The following is a 19,143-nucleotide window of genomic DNA, read 5'->3' as shown; positions in this document are numbered from 1 at the left end:
CAGCGGAAGTCCCGCCCGAACGACGGTCGCCCGGCAACGGCGACGCGTTGTCAATGGAGGCGGCCGCGCTGCCCGCCGCGCTGCAGCTGGTGGCCAGCGGGGACACGGGGCTGAGCCTGGAGAAGCGGGCGGCGCTGGGGGCCTCGCTGCTGCTCCTGCAGCGCGACTACCGCTTCGAGAGGGTCTGGTTCTGGGGCTGCATCCAGGGCGTGCGCGGCACCTACTACATCGCACAGGGGCTGGGCCCCGACCTCGCTGCGCCTCGCAGCCGCCTCTACAGGTGCTCGGAGGGGAGCGCGGGGAGCGGGGAGGTCTGCGAGGCCCGGGAGGCGGGATGGCGGCGCGGGGGGCGAGGAGCCTTGGAATAAGGGGGCTGGGGTCGGAGAGCCCGGCCGTGCCCCGAGGGCTGCGCTCCGCGTCTCACGGGTCCGTGGGTGACAGCTTGAACTGCGCCGAGTGGAGCCTCCTGCCGCCGGCGACCGAGGAGATGGTGGAACGGGCCGAGCTGCTGACGGGCCGCTTCCAGGGGGATCCGTCTTTTGAGTACGCGTACGCCGAGGTAAACGCAGAAGATGACGAAAATTTCCAGGATGATGGTAAGGAGGTAAATACAGCAAAACGCTTCCCAGCTCTCTTTGCTGCAGTTGTACCCCTCGCACCAACAGACTACTCCTCATAAACAGCTGGTGGGTGACAGAAACGACCTGATTCCACTCGTTAGGTAATTGGCATTTGTGTCCCAGCTGACAAAATCTCCCACTGAGGGGCAGCTCTTTCCTCAGATCCTGTGTGCTTTCAGCTGGACACCACTGACTGCTACCCTAAAAGTGAGGAAAATGAGAATCTGTGGGACTCCGTAGCTCCTATTTGACATCTGTTTAGAGAGGCTGTTTCTGAGGCTTGTTCTTAGTTCTCAGAATGCTCCTTCCAAGATATGTGCCCTCAACAATCTCCCTGTTCACACCAGGTGGAACATACAGTTTCCTGTTTTCTGTCATTGCAACAGACTCTTGATTGAACTCTTCCTTCAGTTATTCCTTTAGATGTGTCTGAGAAATACTATTTCTCCTTTATTCTTTATTATGTGCAATTGGTACAGATCCTGAAGCGTTATACAGGAACTGCAGGTACCCATTCATACTAAGTATAATAAATAAGCTACTCAAGTAGTTTATCTGAGATGGAGGAATGGATGAATGAAGGGAGGGACAGTTAATTTTCTGGTGAGTCTAGACTGTTCCTAGCTAGTAAGATATCTTGTCATATCTTATGAAAATAATGTCTGATTTGCGATCATCCTTATGGTGCCGTTGGGCTCCAAGCTGAATCTATTTTGGTTTCTATTGTCACATCAACTTTATTTTCAGAAACATCATCAAGGAAAGCCCTACCTTTAAAATTTGCCTTTTTTTTAAAAAAAAAGCTCACAATCAAGGAGGAGAACCGCCTTGTAGCTACGATAGAACAGATAGACAGAGCAGTTGGTATCATCCCCCGACGTGCACTTATGAAGACTCCTCTTGGGTCTGTGCATGAAAACAGAAGCTTTGAAGGTAAGTTTTCATTGTCTGTATCAGGATCAACTGTACTTTGATCATAAAGGGTGTAGAAGGAGATCAGTTTCTCTGTGTATCTAGCTGATCTTTTGATTTCAGCTTTATTTTTTTCCTTGGGTAAGATGAATAGGGAAGAGACAGACCAATGCCACCCTTGCAATTGTGATTCATCCCATAGAACTGTGAATAAAATCATTAATGTTCATGTGTGCAATTCAACTGGAAGGTGGGAGTAGAACCTGAGTCAGTAAACCTGTACTTTCATTTGTCCGTGTATAGTCTATATGGGTACTTAGCAATTATACCTGCAGTGAATTCTCCATCTGCACAATGGGATGTAACAAATGGGCACAGAGTTGGTCTTGACTCAGAGCCCATTACTTATCTGAGACCACAATTAACATGGTTTGCAATGCACTAGGGAGTCAACTGGAGAAAGCTTATGACTGTCCTGTGCTGCAGGCATTGGAGAAACGACATGACAGTCTGTGATGCAATGTACTTCAGCCCAGCATGCTGTATTAATGGTGAGGAATGGCTGTTTGCAGGTCTTTCCTTGACGGAGGCAAAAAAATTAAGTTCCTATTTCCATTTTACTGAGCCTGTTAACTTGAAGAATAAAACCCTGCTGGAAAAGGCTGACCTGGACCCATCCACTGACTTTCTGGATTCTCTGGAACATGATGTCCCACAAGGTAAAGACAGCAAAATCAGGAGACACAATGAAAGGGAAGGTGGTCTGCATAGTCTGAGAAATACCATGAAGACGAAGTGCAAGTTACAGTACATTTGGTATGCTTAGAGGAGGCTCCTGTAAAGGAGCATTATCTTTCCTAAATATTGTACTTAGTTTCTTTTTCAGGCAATTCTAAACACTTGAAATAGTAAGTGTACCAGGGCTGTCACATCCTCACTAAAGGTCTTCTGAGCAGCATTTCCCTGCTGGCTTAGCGCTATGTTACCTCCTGACTTCAGTAAAGCCTGTGACAGAGGTGTCCCTGTGGACAGAGATAACTCCATCTCTGACAGGGAATTCACATGGTATGAAGTATTTCACACCTCCTGTCCCACCCAATATTGCTCTTCTTTACTTAAGTGGGCTTTCATTAACACTATGCTTATATCCTTGAGAGACTGGATTGAAAGTTTATTTTGACAAACTGTACTGTACTACATTTTTAAGTACAAGTAATTCTCCAGAACTGCTGAATGTCTGTAAGCTGGGAGTGACTTGTTATTTGTTTCTAACTGCTTTTTGCTGATTTGATGCCTTTTTGGGTTGGGGCAAGTACTTCTACATCCTCTGTCTAGAAAAAAAATTTGAGTCACAATCAGACATTGTTTGCTATTTTATTTCTATCCCGGAGCAGCAGGATAGGATAGTAACTGTCCTGTGCCAGACTAAATTGGCTGTAAGGACTGGCAATATATACATAATACATAATATATACATATATTTGTCCAGTCTTTCCTTCTCCAAAAAAAGAATGGAGAATGAAACTAGTGAGCTCCAGCCTGAATTCTGAACATTTTTTGACTGTTCAGACCATAAACAGTGTTGAAACAAGAACTGTCCAACTTACTGGTAGCGTCCTTGCTGCAGTGTCATTTTTTGGAGGTATAGTCCTGAGATACTGTATGTTTTAAATATGCTGGCTCACTGCGTTGCCCCTTTTAGACTCAAAAAAGAATACTGCAAGTGGAGTTAGCTATTAGATACTTACTAAGAATATCTTACCTGCAGTTTCATATGGTAGTTCAGGTGCTGTTACTATTTACATTTTCCCCTCTTTTTTTTTCCCTAGGATTTGTGATAGGGGTACTCCCTTACTTTTGTGAGATTTGCAGGCACAAGGCCACTGCAGCAGTAGATGAATCTGTAGCGCTTTCTACGTTTCTACTGGAAAACGGGCATTGAGGGTTAAGATCCTGAAGGCTAATTTGCATCAGATAGCTGGGTTTAACTTCAACTGTGATGAAGGATGGCAGCTTCTAAGGATCAGAGATCTCACACTGCAGTTTTCCATCTAGTTAAAAGGACAAGGCAACTGGCAAGTCGTGAAGACATAGAAATGGTGGTTTTGTGGAAGTCTTTAAATCAAATTTGACTTGTACCTTTATTGTCCCAGTGGCAGATGGAAAGTAAGGCTCAACCATTTCACTGTCATGTTTGTCTTCTTGTGGCAACCTGAGGTTTGTATAAGCATGAACCTTTGCTCTCTTCCTGGGAGGCTGTCACTGTTAATGTGGTTCTCAGTCTCCTCAAAAAAGGTTACCTGTGAAAGACTACCTGAGCTCAAATGTAGCTGAGTGCTTCTTAATGGAAGAGTAGAAGATTCATCATAGTGCCTCTGCAGCTCTGGCTGTATTGTCCTGCTCTTTTCAGATTGAACCTGGGGATTGATGGGATGAGCTTGTCAGACTAAGGAAATAAGACAAGAACTGATTACAGGATCAGGAAAGCAGATAGCTTCTCTAATTGCACTCTGTCATATGCAGATAGGAGCTCTGACATTAATGAAAGATTAAGCCACCTCTTTAACAAGCATTCAGGTTGCCTGAAGTATTGGTTGCTTGCAAAAATGTAATGGAAAAGAAAAAGAACATGGGACAGACACAGGCTTTACACTGATTTTTATCAGCACAGCTCTGCCAAGGTCTTTCATTCTTGGTTGCAATGCAAGCCTTTTGAATTCTTGTTCTTGGATCACTTTCTTCCAACTCTGCCAGTGCATGTTAGTCCTGACCTAGAGCAGACAGTGCTTTTTCTATTTCTTGACATGTTGTTCGCAGCTCTGGCAAATCCCCACATTTTGATCTGAAGGTTTTTCCTGGCTTTCTGGCAGGATCCATTCTTGAACAGTTGTTATCAGAATCAAAGCAGGAGTTCCCAAATATATTGCATCCAGAATAGATTGTGACCTGAAACCATAATTGTTTTTGCCCTCAGCGTATATATCTAAAAAGTAAACTATTTGGTGAGTGACATCTTGGTGGTGTTCCCAACCTTTATTGGCTAGAATTCTAGTAGTCTCTTAAAACACCAAAAGAACAGGACTGAGGGATGAAAGGCTGATTTTTCCCTGTCTAAAAGTAACAACTCTGTTGGAACAGTTTTCTTTATTAATTGGAGACTGAGCATCTGTGACAGATGTCAAGGAGGTAACTGTCATAAAATGTATGGCATGTCATTATTGGAGAGCAGAGGTGTCTTACAGAATGGAAAGTTGGAGGCAGAGAGAAGATTTTATATGACAGCTGAGAGGTGGGAAGAAAGGAAGTTAAACCCAGGTTGAATAAAGGATAAAAGCAAAGAGTTCAGTGCAAGACTGCAACAACTGGAGTTTTATAACAAAACTGTCCGCCACCCTTATCTTTACTAGTAATATCTCTGGTGATTGCAAGTTCCAGATTCTGTCTGTCTATCTATGTGGTTATCAGTGGTACTTTAGGAGTTCAGAATATGTTGCTGGTCCTCTCCTGATCACACTGTGAGTCTGTCTGGTTTTCGTGGTATCTCAGCTCCCTGAGGCAAGTGACTGCATGACTTAGTTTTTATTTATATATATATAAAAATGGAGAGAAAAGTGGGAGAATGTGAACACTATTGTCTTAAAAGCAAATTCAGTCTGCTTCCCCCCTTTAAGATTTCCTGTTCTCAGAGCAAAAATCATGAATTTGAGTGGCCTGACTCAGGATTTTTGAACATGGAGGGATTGTGATACTGATCTTCTGTCACCACAGTATCAGATCGTGCAATGCTTCATTCTGATCCAAATGGCCAGCTGGCCAAAATGTTGCATGCCGGGATCTGTAGGTTTTGCTGGCCATATGTCTGCATTAAAGATAAGCTTGTTTGCTCTAGTCTAAGCAGACAATCTGCTTAAATTTATGCACAATTAGATGTAGCATTTGAGCTGCTGGCAGATTGCCAGCATGGTCTTTTCTATTGCAGGGAGTTCAGCACCCTGGGCAATAGCATTTCAGGAACTAGAGTTATGTCAGTTTTACATATGCTTGTAGGTAATATAATAGCAAAGCAAACAGCAATAATTTCTAGCATGCCTACAGCATTTTCACTTGACGTAATGTTGTGTAGCTATTGAAACAATAGTCACTTGTCACGCACTGGCATGGTGGGGAAAGTGAAAGAGGAAGGATGATTTTACTGTGATCATGGTACTAGCTCAGGCAGTGCTACATTCTGTATGGAGGTAGGAAAAGGATGGGATAAAGCCTAAGGTACTAGCGTTGAATGAAAAGCTGGAGAGGAAGTAAAATAGGGGACAGAGAATTCAGTTCTTAGACACTTTCAAACTACTCTTCAGGAAAAAAAATAAGTTGACTTTGAAGGTCAACTTCAAACACTTAGAAATGGAAATAAGGAAGACCAACGGGGCACTGTTAAACACTGATGCAGAAGGGAACTATGTCAGAGGAGAGAAAAAGGGGAGAAAAAAAATGTAGATACAAAAATATAAGTGGAAATAGAGTTTCTACGAGAAGAGTTTATTAGAAAGTCATGACTTCCAGTCAAGAAATAGCAACTTTTGGCAGAAGGCCTACCAGGTTCATTGGTAACTGGTGATGTAAAAAGAAGAATTAGAATTGAAAAACAGTATAAAAGGAAATGCAGAAAGTGGGGAACAATTAATGATTTATATAAGTGGAATTTATGATGAGTAGAAAATGACAGAGGAAACCAGAAGAATAACCTCGAGTAATCCATGGCTGTCTAGTTTGAAAACTGTAAGAAGGAGTTTTTCAAGTATATTGAGAGCAAAGAAAGTACAATAACAATACTGGTATCTTTCATTATATGGTGATGGTAAAATGGCTGATAAGAATGTGGAAGGGCAGAAATGCTCAACAGTTTTTTTTGTGTGAGTTTGTTTGTATTTAGATTGAAACAAAAATATGGACTTGTATCAAATGAAGACAATAAAATGCCATTTCAGACAGTTTTCTGACTATTTGCTAAGGGAGAAAATAATTAGGTAACCTTTACTGTGGGCCAAAAGAAGGAAAATGGCAGAGCCAAATGAGTTACTACTCCTGAATGTATTATCTCAGCAGGCTTCTGGCATAATTACCATGCTAACCTTTAATTAATTCCAGCACTGCATACATACTCCCTAAATTGCTTTTGATTTGTACTTGTGATTCAGAAATCACTGAATGGGTGTGTTCCTGGCAGAGAACAGAAGGGACCAGTGTCAGTACTGATATTCTTCAGTGTATGGGCTGGAAATGTGGGACTGGTGGAGAGATGAGTAATGACAAAGGTGGGACAGTTACAGTGACCTAGCAAACCTGGCTTACTAGTGAAGTATATTTTGACGTAGCTAACTACAAAATCACATATCCAGGAACAGGAAGCGCAAGTCAGACTTTGAGAATTGTATTTGAGAAGCTGTGGCTCTGAGGAGAAATCCAGGCACAACCTGCTAAACATGAGCTCCCAGTATGATGCTGAGACCTAAAACGCTAATATGATTTGCAGATATATAAACAAGGGTGTAGCAAATAGGAACTGGGAGGTGACTTTACTTTTGCTAGATTACTAGTGGGATCAGGACTGTATTATTGCACATTGCAAAACTGGAGAGGCTGCAGAAAAGAGCCACAGAATGATTCAAGGGCTGGTGAGAGACATAAACAATTCAATCTGTTTATCTCACAGAAAAGAACATGAGAATGACTGTATTACTCTGCGTAAATACTCACTGGATTTTAAGTATTGGGTACTGAATTCTATTTAGTACAGCAGAAAAAAACATAATAGGAACCAGCAGATGGAAATTATAGCTCAAAAAATTGAAAGGAAAAATTTGCTAGAAATCTAACCAGTGAAGTGGTTACCTGCTAGCAAGGTGTGTCCTGGCTAAATGAAAATATAAGTTACTAGCCCCAGATGTGAATAACTGAGTTCAATTTGATGGCCAGTGGTACATAAGTGTCCAAAACAAATGATTTCCTGGCATGCCTGGTTGTAAACGTGATGACAGCTATGGAGAACTGTGTTTGGCTTTTTTACTGCCAGTGTCAGTGACACAAGTGTGACAGTAGGTTCTTGAGACAGTGACCCTAAGCACAGGACTCAATACATCTGGCTTTGCTTCCTGAACTATGTGCACTTAAAAGAATATTGAGGAGATTCCCGATTTATCACTGTCCATCATGGATGGTGAACCAAGGAGCTGAGACTTCCTCAGATGTAGTTGCTGACTCCAATGCAGGAAGAGGTTTTATAGCATTGTTCTAAATTGGTATATAATGGCAGAATGGACCATAGCAAGTCATATCTGCTCTGTGTTTCAAGATTCAGCTAGAGGAGGGGGAGAATTGCCTAGAAAAAATATTTAATTTCTTCACCCAAAAGTGTGCTGTTTTTGGAGTGTTCCTCGTAGAGCATTACAGACAAAGTGATTTGTGACTATTTCCTTGACTGAATACTTTAGGCACTAGCCTTTCTGTAAACTTCCTTAACAGTAGCCTGGGTTAGAACACTAACCTTCTGTCCTCTGAGCTTCATTAGCACACTCTTTATCGGTTTAGCAAAACTGATAGGGCATAATGGGCCCTTGAAGATGGAGGGGTTGTGTTTTTAAGTGAGGGAGAGTTTCTTTTGACCACTCTCAAGGGCCATTTTGGTAGCTTCATTTTGGCGGTCCCAAAAAGCCCAGATGCTGGGCAAAAGAGGTCCAGGAGACATGAACCTGCTTTATCTCCATGCATTAACAGAGCTAATTAACTCCCTTTTGGTCCGTCCCCCTCAGGCGATTAATCCCCTATCAGCCTCTGTCTCCAGCCATTCGAAGAGTCTGTGTCTGCAGAGGTATTTACAACCCCAGCTAACCAGCAGAGAGCAAGTCGGCCTGTTATCAGGGCTCTAAGACAAATGGCTGCCTATCTCCCCAGTGGCCTTGCAAAATCCAGCAAAGTGCTGTGCTGTGCTGGCCACCTACTTTCACCCAGCCTCCCTTCTCCGCTAACATTTCACAGATGTGACCTGAGCCCTCCTCTTTCATTGCTTAACAATAAGCAGCACCTCCCCAGCTCTGTGAAAGCTGAGAGCAAGAGCACTTTACTTCTTATTTTGCCAAGAGCCACACGGGGACAAGCCTTTTCAAACTGTCTCACTGAAATCCAAACGAAAAGACCCATAATGAATGAGAAGACTGGGCTGCACGATAGCAAGGGAAAAAAAAGAGGTAGCCAAAATGTAAACCAAAATACTAAGTGTGGCTCCCAGCTATACTCGTTCCCATTTAGGAGATGTGATCCTTAGGCTCAGTGAATCTGTGAAACTGGGCAATGGTATTGCTTGGAGTTACCTGATATTTATACGAATGATGTTGACAAACATTATAACACAGTGGTACAGACGGAGTATAATAGATGAGTGTGGATCAGAACTGCTGGTGATTTTTCAGATGTAGGAGTGGAACTGAATAGCTGGTTTAGTGAGTTATTAATTAAATCATGGTCTTAATTTTTGTCTGGTACCCGGATTTCTCTGGTAAACCTGAAGTCAGAAATAATTCTAGGGTAGCTGTAGATGTTATGCTCCAGCAGGGTGCACTATGGTGCCAGCATTGTCAGTGTTGAGCCGGAAAGGAAACCACAGGAAAGTAAAATGAGAAAGAAAAGCACCAAGAAGAGGATCAGAATGAGGAGAGAGTAAAGCCTGAGCTTCCAGATTGTGTGCGGTGTAAAAACATACTGAACTGTGTATGAAGAAGAGACCCTGTCCCTTCAAAAAAAAAAAAAAAAAAAAAAAAAGCATTCTGAGTATTATCAGTGACCAGAGGTGTGCGGTGGACTTGCCTAGACACATAAGCATGTTTCTTGCCTCATCCAAAAGTAGAGACATTGATCATTTTTGCTTTTGTATGGTCTGGGAAGCCCTCAGTGGTTACTAAAACCACTCCCACAGTGACACAGGAAAGTTACCTGGGAGCAACACAAGACACTGTCCCTCCCAAAAGGTGGGGTGCTGCCAGCTCAGGAGTTCAGCATCAATCTGAAACCTCTCATGTGGCAGCACAGCGGGATTCCAGAGCCAGCTACTATTATATCTTTAGATTGGCTGTCAATGATCTGCCTTGATTTCTGGAAAGCAGTCTGTTTTCTTTTGGATTTATGTCTACTGGTAATAAAGCAGTGCATTCACTACTTTTGGGCCCTAGGTCTATATCACCTCAGGGGTCTTGTTTAGCCAGAGGCCTTGAGTGAGTTTATACTGGATCAGGGCTGACCATCAACTGTGCTGTGGTGAAGTCTTTCACTCTCCTGACTGCTGTGGTGAAATAATGAGGACAGAAGCACGGTCTTTATAGCAACTTTCCAGGGATTGTATTTTAAGTCTGTTCCTCGTCAGTAAAAGAAAACATTGCCCACCCTGTTTCTATTTCAGTTCTTGGTTCACTGGATGTGAAAAGGAGATGAACTTTTTACTGAACTGATGGAGGAAAAGGCTGCTAAGACCTCTGAACCAGTAGCTGTATTTTGATCACTGCACCAGTCAGCCTTGAACTAAACCATTTTTTTCTAGATAATGATGAAAAATTACATGGAGGGGGAATCCTAGACTGGTCCATTTGTCGCTGGATGTCAGAATGAGCCCTGCGCAGGTCAGCTTTTGCTAAGAGTGATCTATTTTTAAAGGGGCTCCACATAAGGAATGGCAGTTTCTACCTCTGCACCGGCTAGCATTGGTGCCAGCATTGCATATGGCTTTCCTCTGCTGTTTGCTGCTCCTTTGGCTGCAAGAACTTCTGCAGGAAGAAAGTCAACAGACATTGTCTGGCTTTGCTATAAACAAATATCACATGGATTAAAATCTGCATGCTGAAGAGGTGTGTAGTTTTGTGTTGATGGAAAAGGATGAGAGACAGTTCATCTTTAGGTATATGTACAGCAATTGTAGCGTGCATGTGTTTCTAAGCTATTATAGGTACTAAAAGATGCTCTGCCATCTTTAGTGTTCAAAATTAGCTCTAATATTAATACAGATATCCTGTGCTGTGGACAGTCTTCTCAGAAACTCTTCAGGTGATTTGGGCCAGGATTCATATCTAGCCTAGTGTGAAAACATCCACTGTTCATTATCTGTGCCATCTGTTCTTCATCCGGAATCCTTTTAACAAGATGTGCTAACTTGATGATGAGGTAAAAAGTACAGCTTGGGGACTGACAGGGTTTGTAGCTTTGCCTCTCCTTCAGGACAGTGAATTGGATGTGCTATGGGCATTCAGTGGATTCTGAATCCCAGCATTTAGTGCTTTGTGTTCTCTCAGAATTCAGAGATCAATGTGAGGTTCTTTGCCCCTAATCCAGCCCCTGTTCATCATTATCACCTTCTCAAAGTGGCCAGTGCTTTGTTATCAGGAGAGGCAAGATCTTACAAGGTGGTCATAATCTCCTCTGAGAGTCAGACAGATATTCTCCTTTGGGTAAGAAAGTGACAGTGACCGAAAGCTCTAGGGGAAGATGGCTAGAACAAAGCTGTCCATTGCATCCTTTCATCAAACTGTTAATCTTTCTTTCAAAGACATCACATTTGTTTGGTGACAAAAGCGCCAAAGAAGCTGTATTGAGCCTGAAATCCTGTAGCAAGATTTAGAGGAAGCGTCTTTCATTCAGAGTGGGGAGGAGCAAAAGACTCCTTCTTTTTCTTCCTTCTAACCAATGGGCTCACAGAAGTCCACGAAGGTGACGGATTAATGCAGGGGCTCCCCAGGTAGATGCTACGTGACTCCTGGCACGCTCCAAAAACGTTTCCACAGCGACCAGCTGAACAAGATATATGTTGTGTGATGGGATCCGGCGTAAACCTGTGCTGTGGAAGGAGAGTGCTTTGCTGCTCTGAGTTATTTCTAAATTTACTGCAGAAGACTTGAGATATAGTAATCTATGTTTTAGTTGTCAGAATCCTAACAGAAGGGATTTGAAGAAGTTTTGATTGTATATTGTCTTCCTGTTTCCTCTAGTGTACAGTTCATTCCAAATCTATTCTGGATGCTTTCTATACTAAATCTACATCTTTTTCTAAACATCAAAATTGTAAGAAAAAAAAAGCTGGTAGCAGAAAAGGATTCTAGTTCTGTTCTAATTATCAAATGGATTTAGAACTAATGGACAAAATAAGGGCACTAAAAGGGAGGCTGTAATTAGATGCTTCTGTGTTAGCTTTTTCAGTGCTTCCCATCCTTTGCTTCTCATTTATGTGTGTATTGTCCCTTCTTTTCTATCAGTGTTGCTGGCTGTGCAGCCAGATTCCAGCTGGAAAAATTACTTTATTTTTTACTACACTATTTTGCAGCCAGATTGTTTCCCTGACCTGGTTCACTGAGAAGTAAATAAAATGCTTCTGCAGTCTTTATGACGGAAGGGGTTATGACGGTGGGAATAAAGGTTTGAGGGCAGAGGCTGCTTCAGCTGAATTAAGCAGCACTGCTGTCAGATGTCTAGGTATGGCCTGAATTTCACCCTGTATAAGGCACCTGAATATTGTGAGTCTGGGACAAAGCTGCAACCTCTGAATCCTCCTTGTCAGCAGGAAGAGGTACTTCGTGTGTAACCAAAAGGCTTAAGTCTATTTTAATCATCTGTGCTGCACTGGTGTTCCTGGTGGGGAAGAGTAATGAAGAGAAAAAGTCTCTGAAGTAAGATCATTTTCCTTTGAGGTTTGGGAAGGGTCGTATTTGTGTGTCAAAGATGTGGCAGCCATTAGGATGATGCAGCAGCCTCCTGGCAGCATTTGACTGTTTCTAAGCTCCGCTTTCCTGGCTCTGGTAGCTTTTTAAAATAGTTGTGAATGTGCAACCAGTCTGTGTTTCTATTTAATTATTATTAAATAGTTACATGGGGAACTGGAAATATTGACAGCAGTGTTAACATATGGGGTGCAGGTGGTGTGTCAAGCAAATGAAAGATTTTGTTTGCAGCCAGTAAGTGGCATGGAGTTTGTGCCCCACATAGTGCTTGTATGTGTCCTTATGTTGTTAGGCTGTGCATGAAATGTCTGTGCAGGGAAACTTGTTGAGAGCCAGAGGACAGTGACCTTTCCTTACAGCTGCTCTGCTTTGCAATTAATCTTTGTTCCCTACAGACAGCAAATTAGAGGTAGGAAGCTCTTCCTAGTGTGGGATTTTCAGTTGGAAGGAAATAGAAGCTAAATCCTGTAGTTGTAGCATGACTTTGTCAGAGTTAAATGCCTAGGGTCAGCCAACCTGCAGCTGCTTTTGCAAAGGGAAATAGTTCCCCCTCTCTAACTGTTATTATTTATCCAGTAACTCAGTACTCAGTACTTCACTCTCACTCAAGATTGACTGTGGCAAGATACATTATAACCTGCTCTTGCAGCAGTGTATAGTGGGATGTGTAGCCACGGTGTAGCTGCTTTTCGCTTGAGACATTTCCTTCTTTGAAGAATTGATAATGTCAGTTTTACAACCCAGTGTGAGCTTTCACTACGCGGAATCCCTTGTCAGGCTGTCTAGCTTTTAGAGCTGTTTCTTCTCAAGCTTACTCTGAAATGAGGCACTGCTGAATCACCTCCAGAGCAGCAATGTTATGAGAGGTCATACTGAAAGTGGACCAGTTATAACAGGAAAGTTCTTCTGCAAACAGACCTCTTAAAAGGCTTTTATTTAAAAGCTGATGCTTCATGCACCCTCTTGCCTCTGAATTAAGAAATTCAGCCCGTAGCTGAGACAGACATGGGGGATGAGACAGAGATTTCTATTGGTGACTGCAAAGGAAGAAGAAGCTGAGAAGGAGGTTGACTTTTGAAATTCAGCCCTGGTGTCCTGGCAGCTGTTGAAGGGCCATAAAAAAGGCAGTGGTTTAACACTGGGTGAGCATCAGGATCTTCAAAGCACTTTCTTGTTTGGGAAAGATGTAAGGAACTCCTCAGAATTCCTGCCTGTGTTTGGAGGGGTGGAGGCTGTAGCTTGCTCCGAAGGGGGAATAGGAAGCTCCAGATCTTCTTCCAGCGGATATTTTTCCCATGCTCTTTCCTCCCACACAGCAGCTCCCTCCCTTCCCTTCTGGAGCAGCAGCAGGCAATAGTTTCAAAACTGTGTTTGGCTGTCTTAGGTTTGCAGGGTGCAGCTTAAGAACTAATTTGCTGTTTTGAAAAAATATATTTTGAAGAACAGAAACCTTACTAGAGCAGTGCTGCTGTGAAAAAATCTCTAGTGTGAGAGGAATGACCTCTTGGAGTTCCCTGTACCTCATCAAGCTTTGCATGATAAGTGAAGTTAACTCTGCTGCTTAGTTTAGGGACAGTACAGGCTGCACCCTCACACCCAGATGCTATTTAAAAGCAGTATTTAACTCTAGGAAAGCCAGTTCTTACTTGCAGTCTATTAGTTCTAGTTGTATTCCCTCCAATGCAAATTAAAACACCATATTTAATTTTTTTTTTTTATTCCTGACAACTTCTATCTAGATGTCTCAGTATACTATAGAGATTGATGTTCTGAGCTTCCCAGTCTCACATTAGGAAACACTTTGCCTGAAACAGGGGTAATGACATGCCAGTGTTAGAAAGGATTTCAACCTTGCATCCCACTTCATTATACTAATACAGACCTACACCTACCTGTGTAATGATTTTACTCATTAAATGGTGAGAACCACTGATTATAGCAGGGAAGCTTAAAAAAAGAAAGAAGATAAATTAAGCATATAATTTTCATAATTCCCCCGATTCTTTTTAATACCATACTACTGAATGCATTTCAAAAGTTTTCCCTTGAAGAAAAAAAGGAATATTCATTTTAAGCTATTATTTTATACTGTTCATTAGCTGTTGATTAAAAGTTTTAGAGTGATTTATGACATCATTATTTAAAACTCCTACAAGAAAAGCAGTCCTGACAAAGCACCATGTTCAAAGATTGATTATGAGATTGGAGCTGTGATGGAAGAGAATGCAGTTGTCTTGGATCTTTCATGGAGAATGACTCTATCCCTTTTGAGTTCAAATATTATCTTTGTTTTCTAGACTATTTCTTTGAATGCAGTTAACATGGTGTGGTATGGAAAAAATCAGTACTGAGAAACTAGACTGCAGTTCAACTAACATTTAGAGAAAAGGTGCAAAAAAAGAAGACAGGTTCCAGACCTTGATTGTGACGTCTTCTTAGAAGGCAATGCCAGCACTGTGTTTCAAACACAGTTTCTGAATGAGTTTTGTGCACTGCAGAAATCCAATCTGGAAAATGTACTGAATAAGTTACCTTTGATAGCTGCAATAGAGAAATCTCCCAGTGATCTGCATAGTAAAAGGTGGAAGGTGGTGTTGCTGCTGCTGTTTGGCTCTGCAGAATGAATATTAGCTCAATAACTGGTCATCATCGTGGCTGAAAACAGGATCTGAGTGCAGATAGCATTAGAGCTTCAGGTATTTACTTCTCATTCTTTCAGTATGTTGCAGTAGTCTAGTTGGGATTGCCCTCAAGTACGCTGCTTGCTTTGCTCAGATCCTCATTTCACAGGAAGACTTGTGCAGCATCAGTAAAACTTTATTGCCTATTTGCATAAAACCAGATGCAGAATCAGGGATCAAAGAAAAGCTGTGAAGTATAACAATATTCCCTAAAGGTCTTGTATTTATGAAATGACAAATCTGAGTCCTTTGAGAGATTGCAGCTTAATGGTAGAAAAATGAAGCAGTTGTCCATCACAGCCTTCAGAGATCTAGCATAAAAGTGTATGAAGCTGTCTTCCATTACATCTATCCATTTCTGCCAGGTCTGAAGGTGTACAGGAAGTTCCTTTAATCAGCAGAGTTAACTGTTGAATACTCCAGGGAGATTGATAAGCTTCTGTGTCACTAGATACGCGTTCTGAGGAGATCATAGATTCATGTACTGTATTTCCCCTGAGCATAGATAAGTGGATTTAATCAAGCAGAACTTGATTTACTATATCTTCTCTGTGAATTCATCCAACAAAAAAGCCTCAATCCAAATGCAGGAACTGAGAGCATTAGTATCCCTGTCTTCCCTCTCACCTTCCCCACTTGTCATGCTCCAGGCATTTCTTTTTGTTCTTGACTACAAATAGTTTGGGGCAAAGCATTCATCTGTGTACATGAACATATATACACATATACATAAGCTATCACATGTACTGAAGGTGCTGGATGCTTCCATTATATTGGGAGGCATTAGCAAACTAGCTGATCCCCAGGGGCTTTCACCATTCAGCAAGGCAAGATACAGTACTATCCTTGACAGACTTCCTCCTTGGAGGATTGGTTCAGAGTCAAAGACAATGGGAATTCTCCATTCCATAGCCAGAGAAAGTCTTTCAACAGTTTACAGTCCTCCCTACAAGCCACCATGTAAAGCTGCAGCAAGAACCACCAGGATCTAGACGGAGGGCTGCAGATCTTTTCTACAGGCTGAAGCTGCAAAAACCCTGCTCTGAAAGAAAAGTCAGTTCAGTGTTCCATGGAGAAATTGAAAGTTATTTGTCACAGTTACATTCAGATCTATTTGTTTTCCACTTATCCAACACCCTCAAATGTAGTCTAGCTAGTACTGACATGAAATGCTGAAAACTTTAGAAGAAAAGTTCAAGAAGTTGTTTGAAAGATTCTGCTTTGACAGCAGACAGCTATAGTACTTCAGTCATGGGCTTCAGTCACTGGATGATCAGCCTTGTCCTGGAAGCGTTCTTCATCTAGGTTTCCACATCAATCAAGTAATGAAGTTGCTTAGGTACCCCTGTGGATTTTGTAGGAGACTCAGTCAGTCATAATGTGTAATCTCAGTGGCTGAACCATAGTGTGTGCATTTATTCCAGCTATGACAAAGATCCATTCCAGTTTGTTTCCCTATGACTGGCAATGGAGAGGCTGCATGAGAGACTTGGGGGTGTCTTGTATGAAACCACTGTTTGTAGAGACACTAGTTCATGTTTTAAGCAGGACCTGCACAATAATTCTTCCACAGTGCAGTAACTGGCAGAGATGCCATACACCTGTACTGATCCTGCCCTGTATTAAATAGTGAGTGCTTTGCTTTACGGTGATTCCAGTTGTTTGTCTGTAGCGTAAACAAGGAACTGAGTCAGAAGTAAACTCTTCAGTGCAAAAATCTCCCAAGTCTTTAAAGACTGTTAATATCTTCTTTGTACTTCCATACAGTCAGTTTATCAGAAAGTTCACTGACTGTCACAGAAGGTGAAAGGGTATTTGTGGTTCATTTGATTCCATGTCTGCACGTAACTGAAGACGGTACTGGAAAGGATACCAGGTCAAAGATCACACAGGAATTATGTTGTGCATATTACAATATAACATACCTGTGGAACTTTCTACTGAAAGACAGGAAAAAATCTTGTCCAAGAAACTTCTGAAAAGAACAGAAATATGAAGAGGACAGGTATCAGGTGCTTGGAACAACTCATGACACCTGGTCTTACAGGACTTTGAATTGTGTTATTCCTTTGTCATTCTGCAGACATCATATATACATTTGCTTTCAACATCCCTGATCATGTTCCTCCTCCTTCAAGAAATCAACTGTTGTTAGCAGTCAAGTGGGTAAGAGACTACATGTACTGTAAATGTGCAAAAGATTGAAGACATGCAAACACTGAGTGCCCAGCTAGCTGCTGCTTTTTGACTGCCAGGCAAGCCAAGCAGCATGCACTTTCTGCATCTGCTGGCAGATCACATACAGAGCTTCAGGAGTTGCAGTCAGCCCCTGGATTCCTAGACCATGTATCATGGAGACCTCTTGTAGGATCTTGTGATGTTTAAGCCCCTCAGCCTTCCATCAGATGCAATTAGCCAAGAGTCAGAAGTTACTGGGAGAGGGAGGATTGGCAGTTGGCAGCAATCACAGAAGCCCTTCTCCAAGCTAACCATGACAAGAGTAAGCGTGAGTCATAGTATAAACTGAAGACTCCAGAATTATCTACAAGAATGAATATCTTCTGACTGATCCAAAACATTATGGGCTTTCTGCTTACTCTTGAATTGGCAATTTTTAGCTCACCATATAGGCTCAGCACTTGACTCTAGGCCAGTAGTGTCCAGACAGGTCTGACTTTTTTTTTTTTTTTTTTTTTTTAATTTGGGTCTGCTGCTTCTGCTTTTAAATGGGGATTCAGCAGGAATCTTCTTCCCTATTTGCAGCATCTAGGCATTTGGCACTGAAGATGTTATTTTTTTCTCCTGGAAGCTTCTTACCCCAGCACTGAATTCAAATTGGTGCTCTAGCCCCCTTCCCTCTGGCATTGTTCCTAGGCTGTTGTGTCAAACACAAAATAATATTCAGAAGCTCAGAGCTCTTTGCATCCAGGAGAAATTACATTTCCACACTTTTCTCTGCAAGGCCAAGGCAAAATTATTGCAGAAACTAATTTCTTTGCCCCTACTATGCACATCCTTGTCAATGACGAAACCAAAAAAGAGTGAAGAGAATTAACGTTTTCTGTAAGTTTCTGAGATTGGAAGCATCCTGCTTTTAGCTTTCTTCCCTTCCTCTTTGTCAGATCCTGCATTAGAGAAACCAGTCTTCCCTGAAGTGCCTTCTTCTTCCCACTACTAATGGTACCAGCCTGAGAAGAAATTTCATACCTGGGCAAATATTCACAGGATTGCCATATAACTAGTAGCTGGACCAAATAGGTACCAGGGCTTGCTAAAGTAACTGATGCCCATTCAGCAGCAGCCAAGCAGTAGCTTCTCCTAGAGATAAAATGTACAAATCTGGAGCTCCAGAGGACCCCTCCTGTGATCCATGTGACTCTACTGTTAGGGTTGTAGGATTGTGCTAGTGCAAAATCAGACACCTGGAAATAAATGCAGCCAGTAATGCAGAACTGCCAAAAGAAGAAAGGACATGGAGGTTTTTAGTCTGATTTTCCTCTTTTTGGGAGCTAGGAACTCCAGTATACTGATGCAGCCTTGCGTACTGTTTAACAGTTGGGCAGAATCCACGGCAGTCCTTCTCCCTTGCCCCAGGAATTCAGTCTTTCTTATTGCAGTGACACATTAGCTCATGTTCTCTTACAGGCTCCTGGACTGTCCAGTTTGAGAAGGGATCCACTGTGGTGGTGTTGAGAAGTCTGCTGTGGCTTGGACTGACATTCTACCATGTTCCAATGACTAAGCAATATGGCTACATCTACTGTGGCACTGGCGAGAAGAACTTAGATCTGCCTTTCATGCTGTGAAATACTTCTCTGGGATGTTCACTCAAAAATACTTAGAATTTATATTTGGGAGATTTTCGTATAGCTTATTCTATTAAATGCATGAAACCTCTGCACTGTGAGCTGGATTTTTTTGCGCCTTGATTCTTTTCCTAGGATTTCACAGAGTGCAATCCTCAACTCCTGATTAAATTCCCTATAATGTGTCACTACAGATCCTTCAGCTAGTAACAAATTACATTTTCTTCCATGAAGGGCTAAGTCTTAGGTCAGAAATCAAACCTGGGCCATCTGATTGTGTACAGAGAGATGATGCTTTAAATAAAATCTCATCTGGAGGAACATAAATGAATGCCTGCTGTCACCCATGAATGCCAAACAAAAGCAGAGTTTTTGCTTT

The 19,143-nt window shown here is 42.1% G+C and overlaps 1 protein-coding gene across 1 annotated transcript; it reads left to right on the top strand.

Moving 5' to 3' along the window:
* Window positions 1-4: 4 nt before the first annotated feature.
* On the top strand, window positions 5-18,857 carry RSPH9 (radial spoke head component 9). Its single transcript, XM_031593714.2, has 5 exons — window positions 5-280; window positions 442-604; window positions 1,424-1,553; window positions 2,105-2,251; window positions 18,604-18,857. Exons 1-5 carry the CDS (start codon window positions 54-56, stop codon window positions 18,762-18,764), a joined length of 828 nt encoding a protein of 275 aa, XP_031449574.1. The 5' UTR covers window positions 5-53; the 3' UTR covers window positions 18,765-18,857.
* Window positions 18,858-19,143: the final 286 nt, after the last annotated feature.

Source organism: Phasianus colchicus, chromosome 2, assembly GCF_987193195.1.
Source record: "Phasianus colchicus chromosome 2, bPhaCol1.hap1.1, whole genome shotgun sequence".
Lineage (NCBI taxonomy): Eukaryota > Metazoa > Chordata > Aves > Galliformes > Phasianidae > Phasianus > Phasianus colchicus.
The sequence above is the reverse complement of the archived record's forward strand: the minus strand, read 5'-3'. Positions and strand labels throughout refer to the sequence as shown.

Coding starts and splice junctions, on each gene's coding strand:
- RSPH9 (XM_031593714.2), top strand. CDS start 54: ATGGAGGCGGCCGCGCTGCCCGCCGCGCTGCAGCTGGTGGCCAGCGGG. Junction 281..441: donor CCTCGCAGCCGCCTCTACAG/GTGCTCGGAGGG, acceptor CGTGGGTGACAG/CTTGAACTGCGCCGAGTGGA. Junction 605..1,423: donor TCCAGGATGATGGTAAGGAG/GTAAATACAGCA, acceptor TTAAAAAAAAAG/CTCACAATCAAGGAGGAGAA.